The sequence below is a fragment of the Juglans regia genome, chromosome 13, assembly GCF_001411555.2.
Source record: "Juglans regia cultivar Chandler chromosome 13, Walnut 2.0, whole genome shotgun sequence".
NCBI classification, from domain to species: domain Eukaryota; kingdom Viridiplantae; phylum Streptophyta; class Magnoliopsida; order Fagales; family Juglandaceae; genus Juglans; species Juglans regia.
In genome coordinates this window covers 36,365,577-36,390,642 of record NC_049913.1, presented here as the reverse complement: position 1 = coordinate 36,390,642, position 25,066 = coordinate 36,365,577, and the positions used below count along the sequence as shown (strand labels likewise).

The following is a 25,066-nucleotide window of genomic DNA, read 5'->3' as shown; positions in this document are numbered from 1 at the left end:
TTTATAATATTATTAAAAAATATTTTCTTAATCATTTAATAAAACAAAAATTTCATTTAAAATATTTTTTAGATCCCAAATTCGGACCAAAGCATTTCTCATAAAAGACTCTTAACAAAAGGAGTAGCTTCTCTATTTTACACCATTTTTTTTTTTATTATTATCACGTGGGGATAAGTAACTTTATTACGCGGTCTCGTTTGATTTTCACATATAAAATAAAATAAGTTAAAATTAAAATTAAGAAATTAAATAAAATATTATTAAAATATATTTTTTTAATATTATTTTTATTTTATAATTTAAAAATATTAAATTATTTATTTTATTTTATATAAAAATTTAAAAAAATTATAATAATTAGATGAGATAAAATAAAATAAATTGTAAAAACAAATGATATCTTAAAATAGAAGGCTGCACAGAATCAGGTAAACAATGAAAAATGACAGAAAAAAGAAAAATATGACATTTTTTTTCCACTAAAACCATGCCGCATATTTATAAATTTAGAATTATAAAATTCTGATTAAATAATGAAAAGAGATAAAATAATTTTAGATAAAAATTAAAATTTAAATAAAATATTACTATTATTTTAAAATTTTAAAAAATTAATTAATTAATTTATTATATTTTATATAAAAATTTAAAGAATTATAATAATAAGATAAAATAATATCGTTTTAGTATGACCAAAGTCATAGCTTAATGGGCAGTACTGCTGCTGCATTTCATTGTTTTGGACCGATTGTCAAAGAGAATTGCTTTTTTCTTTTTCTTGAATAAAGGAAGCTTTTTTTATAATTAAAAAATGGTATTTATAATCATAAAATATTTAAATAATATTTTTTTAAAAAAATAAATATAAAATTTATATTTTAATGATAGACTTTAATCTTTAAAGACATAGTTAGAAGTCCAGTATCCTGAAATATGTTTTTAGAAAAAAAAAAAAAATCCTATATATAACGTAGGTTTCTATTTTTGATTTTTTTTGAATGTATTACAAATTTACCGCATTGTTAATCGATGACAAAAAGAGGTGTGAAATCCTAGACATGGACCGGGCTTATTACAGCCTAGATTTTCCTTACTCCTAGGTTTTGTTTTGTAATTTTTTTTTTGTTCGGAACAGCATCAAGTGGTGCAGACTGTAGTGTAGACTCGCCAGTAGAGAAAGCGAAATCAGAGAGAGATAGGGAGAGAGAGTAGTACAGTAATTGCAGAGAGCGAAAGTGAGAGCTCGAAGTTCTAGAGAGAGAGAGACAGGTTATATACAGAGAGAGAGAGCACAAACAGCAGAGCCATTGTCCTTGTCCCAGAGAGAAAAAAGTCATAAAGATATATATAGAGAGGAGAGAAACTAAAGTAGAACATTTTAGACAGAAAGTGAGGGTTGTTGCGCGCAGTGTTAGCTGCAAAGCACATTGAGAGAGAGAAGCAAAAGAAGTGGAGGAGAGTGGTCGGAAAACCCTAAAATCCTAGAAAAGGTTCGTCCCTCTGAAGACCAGTAAGGCTATGTGTTTTCTTCTTTTTCTTGATGTGGAGATGAACGAAGAATATTCCATCTACTGATACAGGATCATGCTGTAGAACTTGTTTTGGTCTCACATGTACCTGCATTTAAATAAAGCCTTTACAGTGTTGGATCTCTGTTCTAGGAGCTGAAGATCAGGAGTTTATTTTGGGTTCATTGACGTGGGATTTGGTGGAAAAAAGAGCTTTTTTCTCGGTGTTGTCGTCTCTACTGGGTATTTGTAGTTTATTTTATTATTTTAATATTTGGGTTTTCTATTGTTTGGATGAAGGCATTACTTTGTACCGATTCGAAGATGAAGTGATTGGAGGAGTGTGTGTGCAAGTTGGGACTCTGAGCAAGGTACTTGATGAATGATTTGAAGCAAAATTTGGTACTAAAAGAAAGTTGAAGAAGAAATAGTTTCTGTGTGTTTTCCTGTTCATCAAATTATCGACCTTTAACGGTTGAAAGAGGATTTTGAGGCGGCCTGTATTGATCGCAGTGAATATAGACGCTTTGGTTTGATATTTGATCTTTGCGCTGGAGCGTTTAGGATTACCGGGCACTATGTCTTCCTTAAGTAGGGAGTTGGTGTTTTTGATTTTGCAGTTCTTGGATGAGGAGAAATTCAAGGAAACAGTTCATAAGTAAGTCCTATATTCATTATGTAAATTTAGTCATAGTCTCAATCATCTAGTTGGTTACCACGAAAACTTCGGAAAACAAAATAATACAAAAGTTTCAATCATAGTTTAATAATAAGCCTCTGTTGATTCTTAGAAAAAAAGAAAAGAAAAGAAAAATGAGCCTAATATCTTCTCAAATAAGCCGAATTTATGTAATATGTACTGTAAGATACAATTTTGCTCCCATAGTGAATAGGGCAAAGCCGCTAGCGACACTTGGAAACACGCTGCTGCTGAAATTTGGTTTGAACGGATGCACAATACTGTCTTTTCATGTATATGTGTGACGGGTTTCTGAACTTTTAGGTTAGAGCAAGAGTCTGGCTTTTTCTTCAATATGAAGCATTTCGAGGATCAGGTCCAGGCAGGTGAATGGGATGAAGTTGAGCGCTATTTATGTGGCTTCACTAAGGTAGAGGATAACCGATATTCAATGAAGATTTTCTTTGAAATTAGGAAGCAGAAGTACTTGGAAGCTCTGGATAGGTGAGTATTCAACATAATTTCTTTCAACAAACCACTTATGAATTTCAAAGAGCTCCTTGAAATCATTGCTGGTTGTCAGTCTGCAAAGCATAGCTCAGTTTAATATCTTTTTTGCTCAGGCAGGATCGAGCAAAGGCTGTCGAGATTCTTGTGAAAGACCTTAAGGTTTTTGCATCCTTTAATGAAGAACTTTTCAAGGAGATTACTCAGTTGCTTACTCTTGAAAACTTTAGGTATCTACCCTGTCGTCTCTGTTATGTGAATGTACTGCCTTATGATCAGTCCTAATCTATTTCCTTTTGCATCATCAGGCAAAATGAGCAGCTTTCCAAGTATGGAGACACAAAATCAGCTAGAAACATCATGCTTATAGAACTCAAAAAGCTGATTGAAGCAAACCCTCTGTTTCGTGATAAGCTTGTGTTTCCATCCTTCAAAAGTTCACGACTAAGGACTTTAATTAACCAGAGGTTATTCCTATATTTTCTCCAAATAGATATAACATGCAAATATAAAACTCCTAGGGGTGGCTCAAGTGATAGTGGCCTTGATCTTGTTATTATACTCCAAAAAAAAAAAAAGTCCGAATCCTTGGGTGCAAACAATTTCTAGGGGCCACAGGTCTGATGTTTAATTGGGTTAAAGACATGTTGCAGTTGTATGGTCTTTTGGATTCCTTGTAATAAAAAAAAAAATGAAAATATGTGGTCATGGACTCATTTTAAAATTTGGGTTACTGACTGACTGGAGTTTGTTTCAGGAGTAGCTTGGCTATCTCTGTATAAGGGTTCCTCTTATACAATGTGTGTGTGCGTGTATCTATATAAGCACTTTTCTATTGTTCCTGCTTGTTAATTTTAAAAAATTAATTTAACTGAAGGCTTGTGTCTTGACTTTCCCTGATGATAGTTGTTTCTCAGACTCATTTCTCTTGTTGAAAATTTCAGTCTAAACTGGCAGCATCAACTTTGCAAGAATCCTCGTCCAAACCCTGATATTAAAACACTATTCATGGATCATTCTTGCTCTCCAACGAGTAATGGAGCTCGTCCACCTCCCACAAACAGCCCCCTGATGGGGCCAATTCCTAAGGCTGGGGCGTTTCCCCCAATTGGTGCCCATGGTGTAAGTATTTTTGGACTAAGATCCTATAAATTTTTGGGTATAAAGTGAGAGAGAGAGATAGGTCATAAATTGGATCTCAAATGGATAGCAATAAATGCTATGAGACTCGATTTATGTTTCTATCTATCTGCCTATTACCTAGAGTTCGTGCAAGAACCATAGGGGATTCAAATCTAGTGTTTACCATCTATTTACTTGCTGAAAGAAGAGGGAAAAAAGATGATGTTCTTGCATAATGTTCTAGTATAATTCTTGTAATGCCTCTTTATGTGCAGCCATTTCAGCCTGTTGTTTCCCCAACTCCTGGTGCTATTGCTGGGTGGATGTCAAGCACCAATCCTTCTTTACCTCATGCTGCCATGGCAGCAGGCTCACCTGGTCTTGTGCAGCCTTCTAGTGCAGGTGAGGATCCAACCGCTTTCAGATTTCCACTAGCATAAGTACTTGTAGTATTTGGTTGTAATGACTATTTTCTGTTGTAAACAGCTGCATTCTTGAAACACCCAAGGACCCCCACTGGTGTAACAGGCATGGATTATCAATCTGCTGATTCTGAGCACTTGAAGCGCATTCGTATTGGCCAGTCTGATGAGGTGTGGTTAAATAAGACAGTTTCTTTTCAAGCTCAATTTTCATGATGTTAAGCTCTATCAATAACTGCTTGGCCTTCTCCTTGGGACATGATGTGCCATTCTGTTTTGCTTATGGAAAGAATTTTGCTTACATATGGTCTTTATAGGTGTCCTTTTCTGGTGTAATGCATACTCCTAATGTCTGTTCACAAGATGACCTTCACAAAGTTGTTGTGCGGACGCTCAATCAAGGATCTAATGTCATGAGCATGGACTTTCATCCACAGCAGCAAACAATTCTTTTAGGTTCATACTATATTTTTTCTTTGCCAAATATTTGTTGTGTACATTTGTCAGAGTTTTCAATTATTGTTTGTAGTTGGGACAAATGTTGGTGACATTAGCCTTTGGGAAGTTGGGTCTCGGGAAAGGTTGGCACACAAGCCGTTCAAGTTTTGGGATATCTCGGCTGCTTCTAAGCCATTGCAGGTATTGTTTGTTACGATTTTGTTGGAGGTCTACTTAGGTTTTGAATTGCACTTTATGATTCTTTTGGGTAAAGTTGACAATGAAGGATAGCCTTATCCTACACCCTTAAACTCCCTAATACTACTGCGGCTGGGATTTAATCTCAACACCTCTGGGGCAATAGTTAAGTGATTTTACAACTGCAAAAGTTAGCACACTGTATCTACTAGCAATATCATAAGTATTATGTGTTAGAAGTTTCATGTGATTTTCCTTTCTAATTAATTTTGTACATGCTACCAGACAACATTGCTCAATGATGCTGCGATATCAGTGAATAGATGTGTTTGGGGGCCTGATGGACTTATGCTTGGTACAAACACAACTTTGTTTCTCTTGACTAGTTTATTTCCTTATTTTTTATATCACATTTTTTAGGCTTAAGTTTTATGATCTGAATGGTTTAGGTGTTGCATTTTCCAAACATATTGTTCAAATATATACATACAATCCAACTGGAGAACTGAGACAACATTTGGAGGTGAGTCCTCTGCCCTATATATTATGTTTCCCCTGATAATGGCAAGGTGCTGATAATTGATAATCTTGTCTTTTAGATTGATGCTCATGTTGGTGGTGTTAATGACATTGCATTTGCCCATCCCAACAAGCAATTGTGTATTGTCACGTGTGGTGATGATAAGATGATTAAGGTATCAATTAAGATCTTGAGGCTTTTATAAATAGGAAAGTTGAGCTTCCTCATTGTAGCATGTCATATGACAGGTATGGGATGCTGGAACCGGTCGTAGACAATACACTTTTGAAGGCCATGAAGCTCCTGTTTATTCAGTCTGCCCTCATTACAAAGAAAATATCCAAGTAATTTTATTAAGAAGTTAATTATTTGCTTTCTACTTGCAAAACATGTTTGACCTGTGCTGACAGTGCAATATCTTTGTGTAAAACGTGGGCCGCTTGTAAAGATCTGATAGCTTCAGTAATTAACTTATATTTTCCGACTACCTTTATCTTCAGCACAGTTGATTTTCCAACTCATTTTGTTTTTATGTGCAGTTTATTTTCTCTACTGCCATTGATGGGAAAATCAAAGCTTGGCTGTATGATTGCTTGAGATCCAGAGTGGATTACGATGCTCCTGGACTGTGGTGCACCATGATGGCATATAGTGCAGATGGAACCAGGTAAAGCATGTCTATTAGAAAGATTATGAAATGATTTCATGTGTTTATTTTTCTGCATTAGTTGTGTAATTCGATTCTCTATATTCACAGGTTGGAATGTCTGAATGTATAAACTGTACTGTAAAACACTTCAGCTCATTCCCTGCATAAGATGCATGTTAGAATGCATGTTAGTGGCATTGGGGAGATGATATTTAGATTTGTGTTGTGCTACTTGCAAGCCTGGTATATCAACGCATCACTTGGGTGGGGCCCATTATAGTTATACAAAAAGTTAAAACACTAATATTTTTTCATTATTGTGGGACCCACTTCAGTGTGTGTTGGGTGTGTCAGAAAACAGGTTTGCAAATAGATTTTGTCATGCTTTTAACCACACTTCTATTTGTCTTGCAGGCTCTTCTCATGTGGAACAAGTAAAGAAGGTGAATCACATCTAGTTGAGTGGAATGAGAGTGAAGGAGCAATAAAACGGACATATTCTGGTTTCAGGAAGCGCTCCTTAGGTGTTGTCCAGTTTGACACAACTAGGAACCGGTTCTTAGCTGCAGGTGATGACTTTCAAATCAAGTTCTGGGATATGGACAATACCAATATGTTGATAGCTGTTGATGCAGATGGTGGATTGCCTGTTAGTATACTGCTGCCTTCCCATTTGATTACTGGTATCATGTTGAAGGATGAAGTGTGATTCATTCTTTTCTTCTCTGGCAGGCTAGTTCTAGACTGAGATTCAACAAGGAGGGGTCACTGTTGGCAGTCACAACTAGTGACAATGGTTTCAAGATTTTAGCCAACAACGATGGTGTGCGCTTAATAAGGATGTTGGAGAGCAGGGCCATTGATAAGAATCGAGGCCCTTCTGAAGCCATTAACTCTAAGGTAGTCCAGTGCTTTGATTTTTTTTTACTTAACTATATGGTATCTTTAAACAATTCCATGTACCCCAGTACAGAGTAATGATATCAAGAAAACCTTTGACCTTTGTGTTAATCAGACCTACTTAAAGATGCAAGCCTAAAACGAGAAGCCTGCACAAACACAAAATATAGTTCTGTATTTTACATGAGCTTAGGTTATGGACTTACGGGTGGAACAAATACCACTTTCGTTGTCTTGTATCTGAACCCTGATAAATTTCAAACTTCTTTGATAATAGCTAATACAGATGGGGGGTATCTCAACCTCTTACAGAAGTCTCATAATTAATATATTTCCCAACTTGTGTTGATTTTGATTTGGTGAAAAGTCAGTAGTGGACCACAGGGTATAATTAATGTTGATTACTGCCACTTGCTTTGTAATTTGGTACCATCAACCATCAACCGTCAATGCCATTTGCATTTTGTATTCCAGTATAAAAACCAATCTCAATCCTAGCTGTTGAAGTAGCATATAGATAATTTTAGGAGGTATTATTTTTTTATAACTAAAGATGCCACATTTTATTAGAAAGCAGTATGGGTATAACCCAAGTACACGGGGGCCTAAAAAGGGGGATGTGTAGTTCAAGGAAGAGCAGGGTAACAAGAATTAGTAAAATCTGCACAAAATGCAAATTGAGTATTGTTGTGGATGTTGTCCACCCATGCAAAGTTTTAAGCATGCGAACTTTTTAACCCTGGCTGTGTTCTCTCACTATCTTTGACATTGTTGGCCTCAATGCATGTTTTTTCGCACCCCTACTGCCAAAGGACCCATTGACCGCATTAGAGGACCTTCCAGTTTCCACCACCAATCACCAGAGAAACTCACTTTAATTCTTTAAGTACCATTTCTCAAGAAAAAATTATATCCTGGAAATTTGTATCCACGGATGAGACTTGATCAACGTCAACCAAAGAACAGCAGCTTAAAGAAGAGAAGTTCTCTTTTTCCCATGGAAATAGTACTTTGAGAATTAAAGTGAGGACCTCAGATTGTCCCTGATAGTTCCTACCCTGGAGCTGTGGAATCCTTTTAGATATGATGTGAACTCAACGTTATGTTTGGCTTTTGAGATTGTGAGGTTCCCATAGTAGATATTACTTTTTTTTGATAAATAAATAAATTATATTGATCAAAGAATGGCAAAGCCAGTACACAACTCTGATGCCCTAACTAGGTAGGCCCATAGTAGATATTACTTTTGGATAGTTAATCACATTCGGTTTCTTAGAGCTAGACTTTATTCTTGGAACCTTCTTTTCAGTTATAACTTCGCTCTATTCTCTTTTGTGGGGATACCTGTTCATAAAATACTATGTTTTACTGCTGTTTTTTGTGGGCTTATTGTAATAGGTGTTCTCGTTTGTATACTCCCTGTGTACTTGGGCGATTCATGTATACATGTTTCAAGAAAATTTTATTTTACTTACTAAAAAACAATAATTTTGACAATGGGTGTCACTATATCAGATGAGTTCTTGTGGCTTTCACTCAAAGCACATGTTATGGTAATCTGTTGGATATTTGATGTTTATAAATAATAACCTTGCCTAAGAATTTTTAGTTGACAATATGTTGGGGAATCCTATACCGGTGTCATATTTGAAGAGTAATAGTTCTGTACTTATAAAAAAAAAAAAGAGTAATAGTTCTGTACTGAAGGTGGTTTGTTTGTTACTTCATATTTTTGTGCCTTTAGGGCCAATTGATTTAAGTAATACATAGCTGGTTTTTCAATAGAGATCTGTGCTAACCTAATTATAAAGTTACTCTTATTTTGCTACAGATGTTTCTTAAACTTGTCTCTTCAGCATATATATGTTATTTATTGCAGCCTCTGCTTGGTACGTCTTTAGGCCCATTTGCAAATGTTTCTCCTGTTGCTGCTCCCACACAGGAACGTCCCGATAGAACCCCTCCTGTATCTGTCAGCAGTCTAGTAAGTTTATGTTTTCTGCTTGCATAGAATTGTTTGTGCTACCTAGTTTTGAAGTTTTCATAGGACTTTACTTCCAGGGTGCAATGGACAGTACTCTAGTAATTTAAGTTTTTCTGGTTGCATAGAATTGTTTGTGCTACCTAGTTTCGAAGTTTTCATAGGACTTCACTACAGGGTACCATGGACAATAGCAGGCTTCTTGATGTCAAACCGCGGATATTAGATGATGTAGACAAAATTTCGAGCTGGAAAACATCTGATATTGTGGACACAACTCAACTCAAGGTTCTACGACTGCCCGACTCCATAACAGCAGGCAAGGTAGGTGGTTTGAGCATATGACTGATTAAAAGTTACTTGGTGCAACTCATTTCATAATGGGAAGGAAAGCTAGTGCTTGTATGGAAAGTTTTTGAGTGATATTATAATTATTGTTATTTTATCGGTCATCACTTTGTGGTATCTGGCAGACTGGCATGGTAAATACATTTACTGTAGAGCTTTTTATCCTATGATTGTTAACACACTTCATTAGTACATTGGAGATGTCATGGAAAGAAACACAAGAATTTTGATGCTTGTCAATTGCTGAAGATTTTTGTTGAAAGTGTTGTGTACGCACACTCATTACACTGGTCCTAATAGATGCTTGTTGGATTGACGGTTTGAAATCTATCAAACTACATAGTGCCCAAAGAACTGTCAATCTTCTCCCACCACTCGTGAACCCATGTTAAAAGATGTGGGGCTACCAAAAGCATCATTGGTAAAATGCACTGGCTACTTATGAAAGACTAATGGAGACATATAATTGACAACAAGGAGGGGGAATGCAGGTAATCGCATAGGATCAGATGACCTTGGTGTTTGAATCTTGATATGAATTATAAATTTATTCAGCCTGTCCATAAGAACAGTCCACATTCCCTTCTAGGGGTGCCCAATGATTTGATCAGTTCTTTGCATGTACCTGCAGTAGCATTCAAGTAATGCTCTTTAATTTCATTTTGTCCATCTCGAAAGTCAAATGTAAGCTTTTTTAACCCTAAAATGACATTTTTCATTTCCATGCTCTGTGTGTCACAGAAATGCAATTTCACTTTCAAAACAAGTGCAAATGGGAAGAAAATATATGGTAAATGTATGGGAAAGCAACTAATGCCTTAAAAAGGTGTTCTTTTCTCAGAGTGAAAAATATTTTAAAGAGAGGAAGCATGCAAATAAGTTACTAGGGAACTTAAATGAATGTAGGAGAAACTTAGTCTTTGTGAAAGCAAACTTTTGACATTGAAGTTGGCACTAAACATCTTTAAATACCGAGGAAGTTCATTCTTCTACTTTATAGGGTTGTCCTTCCTCTCAGATTTCACATGTTCATGTTAGAAAGAGGTAAATATTTGAAGGAAGTTACCTAGTTTAGCTTGTCCAGTGCAAATTAAGATTTCAGAACTAGACTGCCATGTGTGTCCCATACATGCATTTATCATGCTAAAAACAAAAACTGATGAATTTTATGCATGAATATTATCAAATATACAGCCTTGTACTGGCTGTAGAAGTGATATTCAAAATGGTGTACGGGATCTGAAGTGCTGAAAACATTCGAAAACAGGCATTAAAATAAGGAAATTAACCAAATTAAGATTATTACGAAGATACGTTTACCGTTTGATACAAAAAAGTTTGTTGCATCTGCTTCTGGTTTGTTTGGATATATTACTGCATAAATACCAAACATTAGATTCTGTGTTAAAGATATGTATCTACTTAAGAAAACTACACATTTTTATTTTCATTTGTTTCGTATTTTATTTCAATTTTCCATTCAACTGATTGAGAGATAAGAAATAGGTCTTAAGAAAATCTTACCAATTATGTCTAAACTCCCATTATCATTCTATTTAACCCTCCCATATGGAGTCTGGATGGGATTTAGTTATTGTTGGATAGAAGTAATTTAGGTATTTTTGTTTATGAACTTGAAATGCAATGTAGTCATAATGTATTTTTCAATACAACTGATACTGTGATGAAATATAATACCTACACATAGTTTGGAATCTACCAAAGAAAATGTATCCATGTTTGCCATGCGTCCGGTAATTTTAGATTTAGTTCTCTTTCCTTAGAGCATCCAACCCAGCTAGAAGTTCTGCCATTCTTTGAAAAGACTAAGTAGCTTTGATGACGCAAATGACACAACCTTGTGCATTTTAAGTTCTCGTTCATTTCTCATGGCCAGCAAGTATTTTACTTATTTTGAATTCACGACTACAATATACAATCTAATCTTTCCATGTAGAGAAATAAATTGAGCTCGAGCAACTGGGGTTACCAGTTACCACTTATGTAATGTTTATTTCCTTCTCTTCCAATAAATTCTTGACATGTAACAAACTGCTTTAATGCTTCAAGTAACAACTTTAGAGCACTTTCATGACAACTATGATTTTTTACATGTGATCAGACTTGATTTGTTTTGCAAATTTCATAAATCTTATCATTAATATGGATATTAAAGCAGAGATTAGGTGACAAACCTATTTAGGAAAATCATTATTCTCGAAAGGGGGAAAAAGTGGGCATGTCCCAGGTGATTGCGTATTGGTGCACTTCCTGAAAATTGTCTACTTTCTATGCATAACAAATGTAAACTTATTCCATGTTTGGAGATGCTGTTTGTGTTGAAAAATAGTAACCTTAATCATTATTGATGACAGCAATGCTAGAGAGGTACTAAGATTTCAGAATCTTTTATTCACTTGGTTTATAATATTTATAGTTCTTACAATACACAAATATATTAGTTGTAAAAAAGGAACATACTCGAGCTATTTTTACTTGTGGAAAAAACATACTTGATCTATTTTTAGTTCTTATATTATCAGAATTAAGAAGACGCGTTTCAAATGTTAGGTTGTGCGACTGATCTACACTAACAGTGGCCTAGCTCTACTGGCCCTTGTTTCCAATGCTGTTCACAAACTTTGGAAATGGCAACGGAGTGAAAGGAATCCACCAGGAAAGGTTAGCTTTCTAGCTTTGCAAAATTGTTCTGGATATGTTTGTGGTGTTTCTGATGGCTCTTCTTCACCTTAAAAATATTCAGGCCACTGCATATGTAGTGCCACAGTTGTGGCAGCCTCCCAATGGAACTCTTATGAGTAATGATGTAAATGACGGTAAATCAGCTGAAGAGTGTGCTGCATGTATTGCTTTATCAAAAAATGATTCTTATGTCATGTCTGCATCTGGTGGGAAGGTCTCTTTGTTCAACATGATGACATTTAAGGTTTGTAAATGCTGCTGTTGCTTGTTTCTTGATTGGGAAATTCTAAGGTCTTTTTTGTTCTTCTCCAATATTTAAGTTCAGCTGGCTCCTAGTTAAGTTTTTATAATAAAGTCCATGACTGCATTAACCTGGTAACTGCTGTTCAGGTCATGACAACATTTATGTCCCCACCTCCTGCAGCCACTTTCTTGGCATTCCACCCCCAAGATAATAATATAATTGCCATTGGCATGGAGGATTCTTCTATTCAAATATATAATGTCAGGGTTGATGAGGTGAGGCATCTCATGTTTTTATTCATTCTTTCTGTAAGCTCTTTTTTTCTTCAATAATGCAATTACATACAATTATATGGTTTCATTTACGGAGTCATGGTATTATTACTTTTGAGTTTTGGAAGTGTTTATCATTGAGATTATCAGATCACATGTGCATGTTCTAAGTTCATGTTTGACATCAAGATTTTTAATGTTTCCATTCATGTTTGACTTCAGAATTTGTAATGGGGAAACATTCTTTATAAGGAAAATATTATGCTGCTATTATCATTAAATCAAGGTTTTAATGCATCCCTTCAGAACTGTCATAGTCATATAAGCATCCACCTCTGATTACCTTAAGCCTTCTTGTATGACATTTGGTGATGGATATACATTTCAAGCTTGACTATGGTTTTTGCAGGTCAAAACCAAACTCAAAGGTCACCAGAATCGGATTACAGGGCTTGCATTTTCCCAAACTTTAAATGTTCTCGTTTCTTCAGGAGCTGATACACAGGTTGGCAGCTGATTATATTTATCTATGGTAACATATTCTGTACATTGAACTCTTAAATGATGAAATCTAAATTTTAGTTTTGTAATTAGAAGGTTTTTTTTTTTTATAATTAGTTTTGTAATTAGAAGTTAGGACCTTATTGATAAAAAAGAAGAAGGTAGGACCTTATCCAGATCTTAGCTTCAGGACCCTACTTTGGTGGGACTTGCATTGGGTAATGGCCTTCCTCAAACTAAACATATATGCGGAATGGGAATGTTTGTAAGGGAGTTTTTCCTTTGTACTTTAACCTTTTGGGTGAAGAATCTTGTAAGGAATGGGAATGTTTATGATGTTTTGCTTTAGTTGTATTCTGTTTTAGCTTGTAAGTAGGTGTTCTCATTTGTATACATCCTGCGTACTTGGGCTATGCCTATTTACTTGGAATAAAATTTCTCTTATTAATTATAAAAAAAAAAAAAGAAAAAAAAAACATATATGCAGACCAAACTTAGCATTTGGTTTTGGACAATAGACCATTAGCTTAGTAACTGATCCTCTTCAAATCCAGCTGCAAACAAACGAAGAACTTCTTTATTCTATTGAAGGCTTTTAGCTGGTGATTGTTTTAGGGGAAAAGAAAGAAATAAGTACAATAGAGAAAACACTAAGTACCCTATAAAATTTGCATCCAATGTATGTAATGGGAGAATTAGTTCTGAAGGCCTGGAAAATCATGAGTGGAGCTTTGCTGCCGACCAAAATAAAACATGTCTTCTTATCATGTCTGAATGCTTATGGATTCAAGTAATCAGGATAAGATGTTATTACTCTCTTTCGCATTATAATTACATGATAATCAGCATCTTACTTTGATCCATTGAGTTGCAGTTATGTGTCTGGAGCATTGATGGGTGGGAGAAGAAGAAATCAAGGTTCATTCAAGCACCAGCTGGTCGCCAATCCCCACTGGTTGGAGAAACTAAAGTTCAGTTCCATAATGATCAAGCAAATCTATTGGTTGTACATGAAAGTCAAATTGCTATCTATGACAGCAAGCTCGAATGTTTGCGCTCAGTAAGTTTTTCATGTTGCTGTCCTTGACTCATATTGACTTATTTACTACTTTCCTCTTATTGTTTGGTAAGCTAACCTAATTACCAATTAACCAGTTAACCAAGTCAGGTTCAAATGGAGAAAAATGGGGTGAATAGAGCCTCCCCAGTATTTACACCTTCATAGCTGAATAACCTCTTATTGTTTGGCAGCATACCCTTAACCCTAGAAACAGAAAGTCCTTTATATTTTAAAAGGAGTGCTTAAGCAGTAATAAATAATGGATTTGGAGGAACTAGGCAACAGCAACCCCCGCTGTGGCCGGGAACTCTATTTTTTCTTTTCTTGCACACACACTAGGGTGTTATTGAGCTGATATTGTGTTGCAATATCAGTCAAGTCCTTGTTGGTTCAAAGGGGCTGCAAAACAATAAAATAATGAGAGAAAATAGTTTGCTTCAAGGTATGTTACAATGTTACACGGGTTACAAGCGAATTTGCCTCCCAAGATACAATGAAGTCCAGAACAAGTTTGTCTAAATGCATTATGAACACACGAAATTAGACCCCAAATACCTTCATATTTTGTTATTCAACCAAGAAATTAGAAATCTGTTTTCTCGAGAACAAACAAATCCTAATAACAAGTTTTGAAGAAATGAAAACTTTTGGGAGAGAGAATTTCGAAATTGGCTTATGAGATTCTACAATTGGTAGGTTAATGGGTCTATTTATAGATAGTCAAATGATGCTAACGAAAAGTTACTACTTTTCATTTTGCTGAAATCGGTTCCCAACAGGTATATATATTATACCTACTGCCAACAACACAAAGGTTGGACCTGGTCCAACAGTTGTGTGCGCTTTCACCAACCAGTTTACACTGGTTTGAATCCCAGCTGACGCGTCCTTCAGGATTAATTTTTACATTAATTTCCTGACCTGCGAAAAGCTGATGATTTACTTGATCCGTGTGATGTAGATGCATTTATATAGGTCCAGGGTTTAACTGGGTAAAAGTTTTGCACTGTCTCCACAGTTCATTAAGAAAAAAAGAGAGCAGAAATTGTAGGGCTATGGATAAACTGATTTATTTCGTTAACATTTACACGAGGTTATCACAGTAAAAATCGGCAGTAAAGTTACATGGTTTTTAGTGCTGTTGTGCTAATTCATGTTTTTGCAGTGGTCTTGGTCTGCAAAAGACACAACTACAGCTCCAATCTCGAGTGCAATATATTCATGTGATGGTTTACTCGTTTATGCTTCTTTCTATGACGGTTCTGTTGGAGTTTTTGACGTGGATAGTTTAAGGATCAGATGTCGGATATCACCTTCTGCTTACCTACCATCCTCTGCTGTTAGGTGAGTAAATGGTACTATTATGGGAAGCTTGCCAATTTGTGATTTGAGTAGAAATCAGTTCCCATTTTGCTTTGTGACCTGCATAATTTGTGTGATGTGCTCAAGCTTAAGGGTTACACTGCACTATTTATTGACAAAAATCTTCTGCAGCACCAGCCCGGTCTACCCGTTGGTTATAGCTGCTCATCCATCCGAGCCTAGCCAGATTGCACTCGGCATGAGCGATGGCACAGTATATGTAGCCGAGCCATTAGATGTAGAGCACAAGTGGGGTGCTCAATCTTGTCAAGATAATGGATCAATACCTTCTAATTCATCGAATCCTTCCCCGAGTGGTCAAGCATCAGAGCTTCCTCCTAGGTAACGGGGGCTTTTTAGATGTGTGCAACCAAAAGGAAGTTTAGACAGTGCTCTTACATTTCAAGTATTACCACTCAAATATTTTGCCTGAGCCATTACTTTAGATCGTGGCTTTCATATATATTATTTGTTGTAAATTCTTATTGTTTTTAGCCATTTTAACTAATAGAAAATTTCTTGGAAGATTTTATCTTCTTGTTGGTTGGCTGATCGGGACCACTCAGAAAGACCATTTGCCTTTGCACAACACTTCAATTACGGATTTCATGCCCCCATAAAAATCTCAAAAATTCTGAGGTTTACTTAATAGCCCGCACTCCCTAGAAACTTTATGGCATCAACCGCAATTAACTGTGTCCAATCAATATTAATGTCTGTCTATTTACAACTACTATCTAACGAAGTTGATATTAATAAATCGAAGAGAACAACACACGGTGTGTGAAGTGGGACATTTACAAAGGCCATATCGACATGTACCAGGATGTTTTGAATTCATGTTTTCGAAAAGGATTAGTTAGATTTACCATTGTAATTTTGAAATCATTAAAAGGTAAGAAATTCTTCCTTTTAAAAGCAACGTGGAACTTCACTCACCGCCTCCAATTTTTTCTTAAATTTGGAGGTTTCTTTCTTTCTAATTTGGTAGGTATTGTCCCGGCTGAGCTATACATCAGCTTTTATTCATTCCCACACTAGATAGCTTGTTTTTTTGTTTTATTTTTAGGGTGTTAGGTGTGTGGTAGTGAATAGTGTGGTTGATGGAAAGATTAATTCTCAAGGAAATCAAAATAATTTAAGAGTTCAACGATAAAAATAATTGAGAAAAATGTCAAAATAACTGAGAAAAATGTCATCTTCAAGTGTCGAGGTGAAGGGACGGACAGCTCTCTTATGATCAAAAGTGGAATTAGGCAAGTAAAAGCTTAACTTTTTTTTGACATTGATTCAGAACAACAATATTCATGTTTCTCCTACAACCCGGTCCAAATGGGAAAGCATTTCCTTCCTGCAGAAACTAAACACATATCTGAGAAGCCGTTGTGAACGGCTTCTGCTCGCCCACTCTTTTAGCTGAACAAATAATTTTTCCTTCTAGGTACAACAACTACGTGAGAAATGTTATTTGGAAAAATTCTATTCATCATCTCTATACACCACACACTATACTTTTTTATTTTTTATTTTTTTTCTTTTACCAAATGTGTAGTAATGGATGATGATTAGAAAAGTTGAATTAATTTAAGAAGAATAAAACAAAAATAAATTAAAATAAATATGGAACTTGAGATGTCTAGGGATGACAATTTGAATAATAAATATTGCTCTGACTATCTTCCCAAAGTTGGTCTGGTAGAATAAAGTTACATACTTGGATTGCCTTGTTATATGGAACTTTAGTACACAAACAGACAGAAATCTGTAATAATTAAAAAGATGCACCACGGTGACAAAAATGTGATAGGTAGTAAGTAGTATAAGCAACTTAGATCACCTTTATAACCCACACCATCAACAAAACATTGGGTTGAGTCATCATTATTACAAACTTGAATAAATGGACTGCAACGACGAAAACAAATCCATCAAAATTCTGATACTTGTTTGACTAAGAAAAGGAACAAAAGCAAGAGGGCAAACCAAGGTTTAAACCTCCTCCCATCATTGACCCAAGGGTACTTAATATTCTCCCTTGTCAGACTCTTCCACAGCCAAACAGTTTTCTTGCAATGTCTGCAAGGCAATTCTTTTCTTCCCTGATTGTTCCTGCACATCAATAAACAATAACAGTGGGTAAAGTATAACACAACGATAAACTCTCAAATACTAGAGAGCAATGTGTGTGTTTGTGAGAGAGAGAGAGTAGACCTCACCTTAGTCACACTTTTACCCTTATTATTGCCTTTACCCTGTTGAATCAGCATTTGCCTCAGCTTCCTTAAACTCATTGTTTCAAGCATGACATCCTTATTAACTGTGTTCTCGTCTTGCCTTGCCTTATCCTTATTTAGCTCCTCTTTCTCACTACCATTGTCAATGCCTTCCTCATCATCATCTGAAACATTGAATATCTTCTGAGTTGGACGAGGAAACTGGCCCGAGAGCTGTTCCGCTTGAAACGTATGGAAAGGGGTCCCTTCCTTGGATGACTTTGTTGCCGAACAGAGCAGGGAGCTGTCCTTGTGAATATCAACCAATGCTTCCGAATCATTCACTTCCATCTTGGATACTGGACTCTGAACAGGGGGGCAGGGAGCCTTAATGTATTCGCCATTCAGGCTTACCTTTTCAGCAAATTCAATAGAAACCTGCATTTCCAATTGTTGAGCAACAAAGCTTTCAGAAGGTGAATCATTGTCAATAGTTATATCACCACCCCAGTCTAATCCATCTGCAGAATTATACTCAGTAGCAAGTTGATCTGATTCTTCCTTGGACTTTTTGACGTCTACAAGAAATTCTATTTTGGTCTCCAACTTTCTAAAACCATCAATCATCTGGTCTTCAGGAAGAACTGAAGCCTCTGGATCCTTTTCTACTGGTGTTGCATCATCGTCACTGATGTTATATTCGCAATCGATTGAGTTTTCATCCGAGGCAATGTCCCCATCAAAATTCCCTTCAGTAGTGTATTCCGAATCACTACTGCCAATGCCATCAACCTCTGCCACGCGCATGTTAGAGTCCTTACAAGTCAGGTTCTGACATTCATCCTGTGTGTTCTCATCTTGAACTAAATTAGGATCAATATTGTGTTCTAGTTGCAAAGATTTAGAAGCAATCACATGGTTCAAAGCCTCTGTAGAAACATCCATGGGTACTTCAACGGCCACAGAACCTATAGATCCTCTATCTTGCTCAGTAATTGGAACATCAGCAGGTCCTGCAAGGGGATCACCATCAAATTCATCGAAAAACAGCATCACAGAAGAGTTAACGACAATAACCACCCTATGAAATACAATGAACGAGATTTTGATGACAACAAAAATTATTAACAGAATAGAACTTACCCTTCTCATTGACAGCTTCAACATTTACATCTATTACAGCCTCCAACTTTTCACTTGAAATAATATTATACGACTCAGACTCATCAGACCCTTCATTAAGAGCTTCATCTATTGCGTTGGAAGCTTCAAGAACGCCCAGATCATCAGATATCCCAGTACCCAGTTCCTGTTTTGACTTTAAAATATCTACTTCATACTCATCATCACTCTTGTCCTTATCTTTAACATCGACTTTCGATTCCCTCCGAGTCTCTGGTGACCCAATTGATTTTGGATCCGAAGAAACTTCGGAGTCATCATTTTTCTCTGAATCCACTTCTGACCTTGTCTGATTATCAACTCCTAGGATCAAAATGTAAACAATGTCAGAGAGCATCACATTATCTTCATACGATTTTTATAATTTGGTCAAGTGGGGAGAAAGAAAGCAAAATTTCAGTCCTAGTTTTTTTTTTTTACTCAGAAAGGCCTGCATTTACCCGACACAAGTACCTATGCCGAGAAAATATCATATATGATAGTCAAAGTAAAGGAGGTAAAATATGAAATTGCTCTTGGAATATTAACCAAACGCATACCAGAAATATTCTTTTCAAGTTCGACAGAAACTTCTGGTCTCTCCGAAGTATTACCCGGCTCTTCAAATAAGTCATCAACCTTTGCAGGTTCTTCCTTTCCATTCTCCATTATGCTTAACTTTTCCATATTCTGCTCCAACAATCTCACCGACCGCCGTGTACTATACACTCGCTGCACCGAAGAATCCCCATTTTGAGTCTCCAACTTCTTGTGACCAGGAGCGGTTGGGGCTCTTCTCCGGCTGCTTGTAATTGCTGGAGTCTTTGGAACATCATTCCTTCCTTGAGCCTCAATCTTCTCATTTTCGTCATCTTCCCTCAACTGCTTCTCAATGTTTCTGCAAGCCGAAGCCGCTGGTGCTCTTCTACGGCTGTTCGGCCCTGCAGGGGTTATAGGCGCATTCGCGTCATTGTTTTCTTGATCGATATCTTTGGTTATTCTTCCATTTGTGCCGCGACGACTTCGGGTCAAGGTCTGTGAAATTTCAGATTCTTCTTTGATGGGTTTTCTGCGAGTTGAGGTTCTGCAAGCGGTGCGAGGAATGTCTGGCAGTCCGATCACAGTTTCCCCCGTAGATTTGGAGAGGACGGAATTGGATGGATTCAAGATCTCTTCTAGCCCTTCGACCTGACACACCAATTTGGACTAAATTGTAAGACCAGTCTCACGACAAGCCCAGTGGATCGCATTGTGCACAATTTCAAAGATTCCAAACTTCACAAAGCAATCCATTTTTAGGTCTAGATCAGTAACAATGGAAGACACTTTCAAACACAAGTTCAATAGCTGAAAAGAAAAATACTCCCTATAAAAACAAAGCAAAAAAGATATGCCACTCGAAAGCTAGAGATCCTAGTGGAAATCACATACGGGCATATAAAAGACTTGGGAAAGTCACACCTATTAGCATATCGAAGTTGTTTGCAGTAACGAGATTCATCCGATGATCAAGATAGACAACTTTTAAGGCTACGGGGCTAGAATCAAGGAATCGAGCTCTTCCACGCGTAGCACAAACCCATGAATCGACATGGATTGGGTCGCAACGAGAACATTTAATCTGAGACATAGTTTCAAAGACATCGAAGTTGGTCAAGATTTGGAACGAGAGTCCGTAGGGGCTTCCACCCATTCGAGAAGACGCTTGTAATTTAAGGCCTGTTTGGTTGGGAGGAACGAAAGGATATATGAAAGAGGGTCCCTTACATTGCTACCCCTATCGACGCTATGGTTTTGTCTTCACCCCAAACCCAAGATCGATTAACCACTAGAACTCAATGGTTAAGTGAGAAACTTTTCAATAATTTCTACGGAGCCAAACAAAGAATAGAGAAAGATGTATCATGTCCTGAAAGAATTAGATTTAAAATACGTCTCAAACAATGATCTAAATCTGAACATGAAACCCCTGTCGGTACCTCAAACTCAAGAAAAGGAGAGTAGAAATAGGAATATGAAATGGAGTATCGTAAACCAAGAAAAGAAATCCGGAATTTTTATTTATCTTTCTATGATTTATTGGCAAACAAACGGAACCTAATGAAGCTAAAGTAATGGAAATGCCAATTTTCCTTTTACTATCGTATAATTTCCCAGCAAACAAACAGAGAAGAAGAACAATGCGAGAAGTTGAGGAAAAAGTTTACATTCTGAAGAGCTTGGAGAGCATCAGCCATGGCGACGTTCGTAATGTTAGCCGGGATCTTGTTCTTCTTGCAGAGAGCCTGGAGTTCCTTCCTTGCAAGGCTGTGGAAATCCATTGCTACACAAAAAACAAGAACAATACAGGAAGATAGAAAAAGAGTTTGAGAAGCCGCTGGCAAGGCTCGAAAACGTTCAAAACAAGACGTTTTGGATTGAGGAAGATTTTGGATGCAAATGACAGAGCGAGTGGAGACAGGCGATTGAGTGAGAGGGACGAAGGGAGGGTATTGTCGGAGGAGTATATGTAATAGATAGACACTGGAGAAACCCTAGGGAATATGACCGTTGGAGCGTGGAATTTGAAATTCGAATTTTGAATTGGATTGGGGTGTGCCGGCTAGTGAATCTTGATCTATTTTGTGCCTCGGACGTGTCATAGAAGAAGAAAATGATTATTGGGCCGGGTCAGCCCAGTTAGGGCTTTGGTACTCAGTTTGTCAGGTTGAGCCCAACCCAAAAGAAAGAATAAAAAAAAAAACCCTCACTTCCATCTTTTATTAAAAAGAAAAGAAAGAAAATTGATTTGTCAAAGTTTAGGGTGGGCAAATTTTATGTAATTTCTTTTTAAAAAAAGTGAGATTTATATGAAAAAATTTACTTTTTAACAGTGTGTTTAACTTCTTTTTTTTAAAAGATATGTGCTGATTTTGCACGCTCTAGACTTATATATAATATTATTTCTAAAAAGACTATTGAAAATTTGTGAATATAATTATAAACAATTCGAGTAGCTCTCACAAAGAGTAGGGCGGATAGGTGAGTCTCATATTATAGGGATGTTAGAGACAACATTCTTTCTCTCTCCCATGAAGGCTACTCGAATATTATCTCTATAATTCAGTCATAGAATTGTGAATTTGTCTTTACTAATATGGAACCAATGATGTTAGTAAGTAATTGTGTTTGTCTTTATAATTGAAGTTAAGCATATGATGTGTTTGTTTAGATGGAAATTGTATTATTCTTTTCCTTAAACATTTGAGTGGTGTTTGGTAGGGGTGAAAATATTGATGAATGCAAAATGAAGTCTCTAGACAGAAAATGACTTACTCCATTAAGTGGCAAAAGTAATTTTTTAGCTTAATATGGAAACATTATCAACCGAATAAAATCTTAGGCAATTTTGCATAGAAAAAATAAAAAAATGTAATTTTGTAAAAAGGGTTACTTTACACCTTTAAAATAAAAAGCTTTTACACTTTGAATTATAAACTATAAACGTTGCCCTCCAACTACAAAAGACTTGCACAATATAGTTTATTCCAATTTAACCATTAAAAAAATATAACTCAATCTTGACCATCGAATCTTAACAGAGGATCCAAAATGTTACTTTTTTTTATAGTCTAAATTTATAGATAGCCAAACTTCTATAAAATATTTTTTAGATCTTCATCGAACAATGAATAAATACGTAGTTTTCACAAAAAAAACATTTTTCGGCCGAAAGTGTTCTACTTTTCTCATTTTATTTATATAAGAAAAGGAAAATTTTACCCATCATCTCTACACCATACATCTCTTTCTATTTTTTGAACTTTGTTACTCATCATCCTCATACAATACACACTACATTTATTTTTATTTTTAGTTTTATTCTTCCTAAACTAATTGATTTATTCTACTCATCATCCATACACCATACATTTAATAAGAGAAAAAAAAATTTAAGTATGGTGTGTGATGAGTAGAATTTTTCTTTATTTTTTTATCTTTTTTTTTTCTTGACAAGTTTATAATGTAAGAATAATGAGTAGAAAAATTCTAAAAACAATTGAGAAGCTAGAAAATAAAGTAACGTCTAATGGTTAGGTTTTGCTCATTTGAGGGTAGAAAATGTTGTTAGGCTACTACTTTGCATCGTTTAAATAAGAAAAATTATTATATATACTTATAATTTACTTACATAACTATGCATGCTAACTTGTCAATTATTGAAATAGAAAAGATTTTAAAATTCAAAACTTGAATTAAAAAAATTGATAAAATAAGATGGATACTCAATAAATATAATACCGAAACGCTTATGGCCGGTGTCTCCTATAAAGTAGTCTTATCAAAGGCCAATAGTAAGCTGCCACCTAAGCCTATCTCGATTCTCACTTTGGGGACGCATAGCAGGGGATTACATGGATTCTTCTCCTTCCCACTCAAAGCTTTCTCCCGAAATCTCTCATTTCGCTCGAAGCTCGCTCTGTGGCACCCTCGACCCCCACGTGTTATTTTAGTGGAGTTCGTGACACCGAAATGATGATCACATGGATCACGCACCCCAACGACTAGTACTCAGAGTGGGTACATCATGCAATAAGTGTACAAAATAATATTCGCAGCGGAAAAATAAAAGGTATTTCTTTATTAAGTACCAGAATTGTTCAAAAACAGAAAAGTAACTTTACAAGGATTAAACAGTCATCCGACAGATAAATTAAAAACATGAAATAACATAAGGGAAACAAATCTCATAACGCTGAACAGTAACTCAACAAGTCAAACCTTCGGCGGAGCTAATCCCTCAGGCTCATATTCGGGCTCTGCGTCAGACTCTACGGCACCATAAGACGGAACCGTAGGGTAAAACACCACAATGAGATTATGACATCTCAACAAGTAATTAACCAAAATAACATCCAATAGATATATAGAAATAACACGCGTCCTCATACGGACATAATATGCAAAACAACATCTCATTTTCTTTTTCATAAAATACCCTTTTTACAACTCACGCAAAAAATTTCGTTAATAAGCATTAATTAATAAGCATGCGACACAGTCTCTCCTATGGACCGTCTGCACGACTTGGCTCTCATCGTCACATCACGGGTAACGTTCGTGCATGAGACTTCGTAACGAACGATACACAGTTCTGCGCCCAACGGGTACATGGCCAAGCATCCTCTAACCTCGCCAACCAAAGGTCACGGAATTGGTACGAGAGCGTTACCGTCTCGTCCGTTCCCATCGTCGCCTTGCGACAACTTAGGGGACGTCACGTCAGTCTGTTACGCTCCCGAGTGACCAGAGGAGCTCCACCTAGATAATATCTCATCTCGGCTTGGGATCGTGATACACACGCATCCACACAATTAATACTAACAATCTCAATTTCCAACAGACAACGCGACATCACCGCTCAATTTAATAAAGCAATAAATATATAATTCACAATTTATTAGAATACACATTTAAATATTTCTCTTACAAAATCTCAATAAATACAGAATTATAGGTTCACATTCTACACGCGTATCCCATCCTCCAATCCGGCCCAAGGCCCAACACCAAATCCAAACATAAACACAATCCAACATTTTAACGGCTCAAGGCCCAATTTCCAACAACTCCAATTTACAATTTTAACCCAACGCTTCAACGGCCCAAGGCCTAAATCCAACAGATCAGTACAATCAACAGTACAACAGAAACCACAGTTTACAAAATACAATTACAATAACTATATTATAAAACTGGAAAATTACATACACACGACGATTGGGAATAATCTGAAAGATCAAGTGAAAGGGTGTTGCTCAAGGAGGCGACACACGGCGGAACAGTGCCCAAAATTTGGGTTTTATCACACGGCAACAACCACAAACAGATTGATTTTCCCTCAATTTAGAACAAAACCAAGCACAACAAAATCTCAAGCTCTCGGATTTAACACCCAAAACTCACAATTTACAACCCAACAATTTACCAAGAACCCGAGCAAAATTCATGGTTTTAGAAATAATATAGAGCTCGGTAGAACAACACCAGCTCACGATTTCACAAACAAAAACCCAGAAAAATTTATCAAACACCAAAAATGCGAAAAGCCTAAGAGAGAGAGAGAGAAGATGATGATCTTGGAAGCAGTTAAGTTGGAGATGCCGTGGCCTATTTATAGGCCAAATGCGGCGGTTTTGAAGTGTCGTGTCGCACGGGTAGAAGAAGTAAAAAACGGCAGCAAGCCGTGGATAAGAGGTACCATATCGAGCGGACGCGTGGCGCGGCGGCAAGGA

At 36.4% G+C, this 25,066-nt stretch overlaps 2 protein-coding genes across 8 annotated transcripts; one reads left to right on the top strand and one right to left on the bottom strand.

Annotated features, from left to right (window-relative positions):
* The first annotated feature begins 1,199 nt into the window (after positions 1 to 1,199).
* LOC108997219 (protein TOPLESS-RELATED PROTEIN 2-like) lies at positions 1,200 to 15,909 on the top strand. Of its 7 annotated transcripts, XM_018973395.2 has the most exons (27): positions 1,203 to 1,493; positions 1,812 to 1,882; positions 2,025 to 2,169; positions 2,515 to 2,694; positions 2,814 to 2,927; positions 3,006 to 3,164; positions 3,642 to 3,819; positions 4,095 to 4,221; positions 4,306 to 4,412; positions 4,559 to 4,697; positions 4,771 to 4,880; positions 5,163 to 5,232; positions 5,327 to 5,400; positions 5,477 to 5,572; positions 5,646 to 5,741; positions 5,937 to 6,064; positions 6,461 to 6,695; positions 6,779 to 6,946; positions 8,826 to 8,930; positions 9,105 to 9,251; positions 11,847 to 11,957; positions 12,040 to 12,222; positions 12,369 to 12,497; positions 12,904 to 12,999; positions 13,870 to 14,055; positions 15,221 to 15,399; positions 15,550 to 15,909. In XM_018973395.2, exons 3-27 carry the CDS (start codon positions 2,090 to 2,092, stop codon positions 15,761 to 15,763), a joined length of 3,411 nt encoding a protein of 1,136 aa, XP_018828940.1. In that variant the 5' UTR covers positions 1,203 to 1,493; positions 1,812 to 1,882; positions 2,025 to 2,089; the 3' UTR covers positions 15,764 to 15,909. The 7 variants fall into 7 exon arrangements, with proteins under 7 accessions (XP_018828941.1, XP_018828940.1, XP_018828938.1 ...); XM_018973393.2 differs by having other exon boundaries at positions 1,812 to 2,169; XM_018973391.2 differs by having other exon boundaries at positions 1,584 to 2,169.
* Positions 15,910 to 17,207: 1,298 nt separating this feature from the next.
* LOC108997174 lies at positions 17,208 to 21,285 on the bottom strand. The gene is made up of 5 exons (XM_018973329.2): positions 20,999 to 21,285; positions 19,352 to 19,979; positions 18,774 to 19,115; positions 17,634 to 18,643; positions 17,208 to 17,526 (listed from the first exon to the last, which is right to left on the bottom strand). The coding sequence occupies exons 1-5, from the start codon at positions 21,110 to 21,112 to the stop codon at positions 17,440 to 17,442; spliced, it is 2,181 nt and encodes a 726-aa protein (XP_018828874.2). The 5' UTR covers positions 21,113 to 21,285; the 3' UTR covers positions 17,208 to 17,439.
* Positions 21,286 to 25,066: the final 3,781 nt, after the last annotated feature.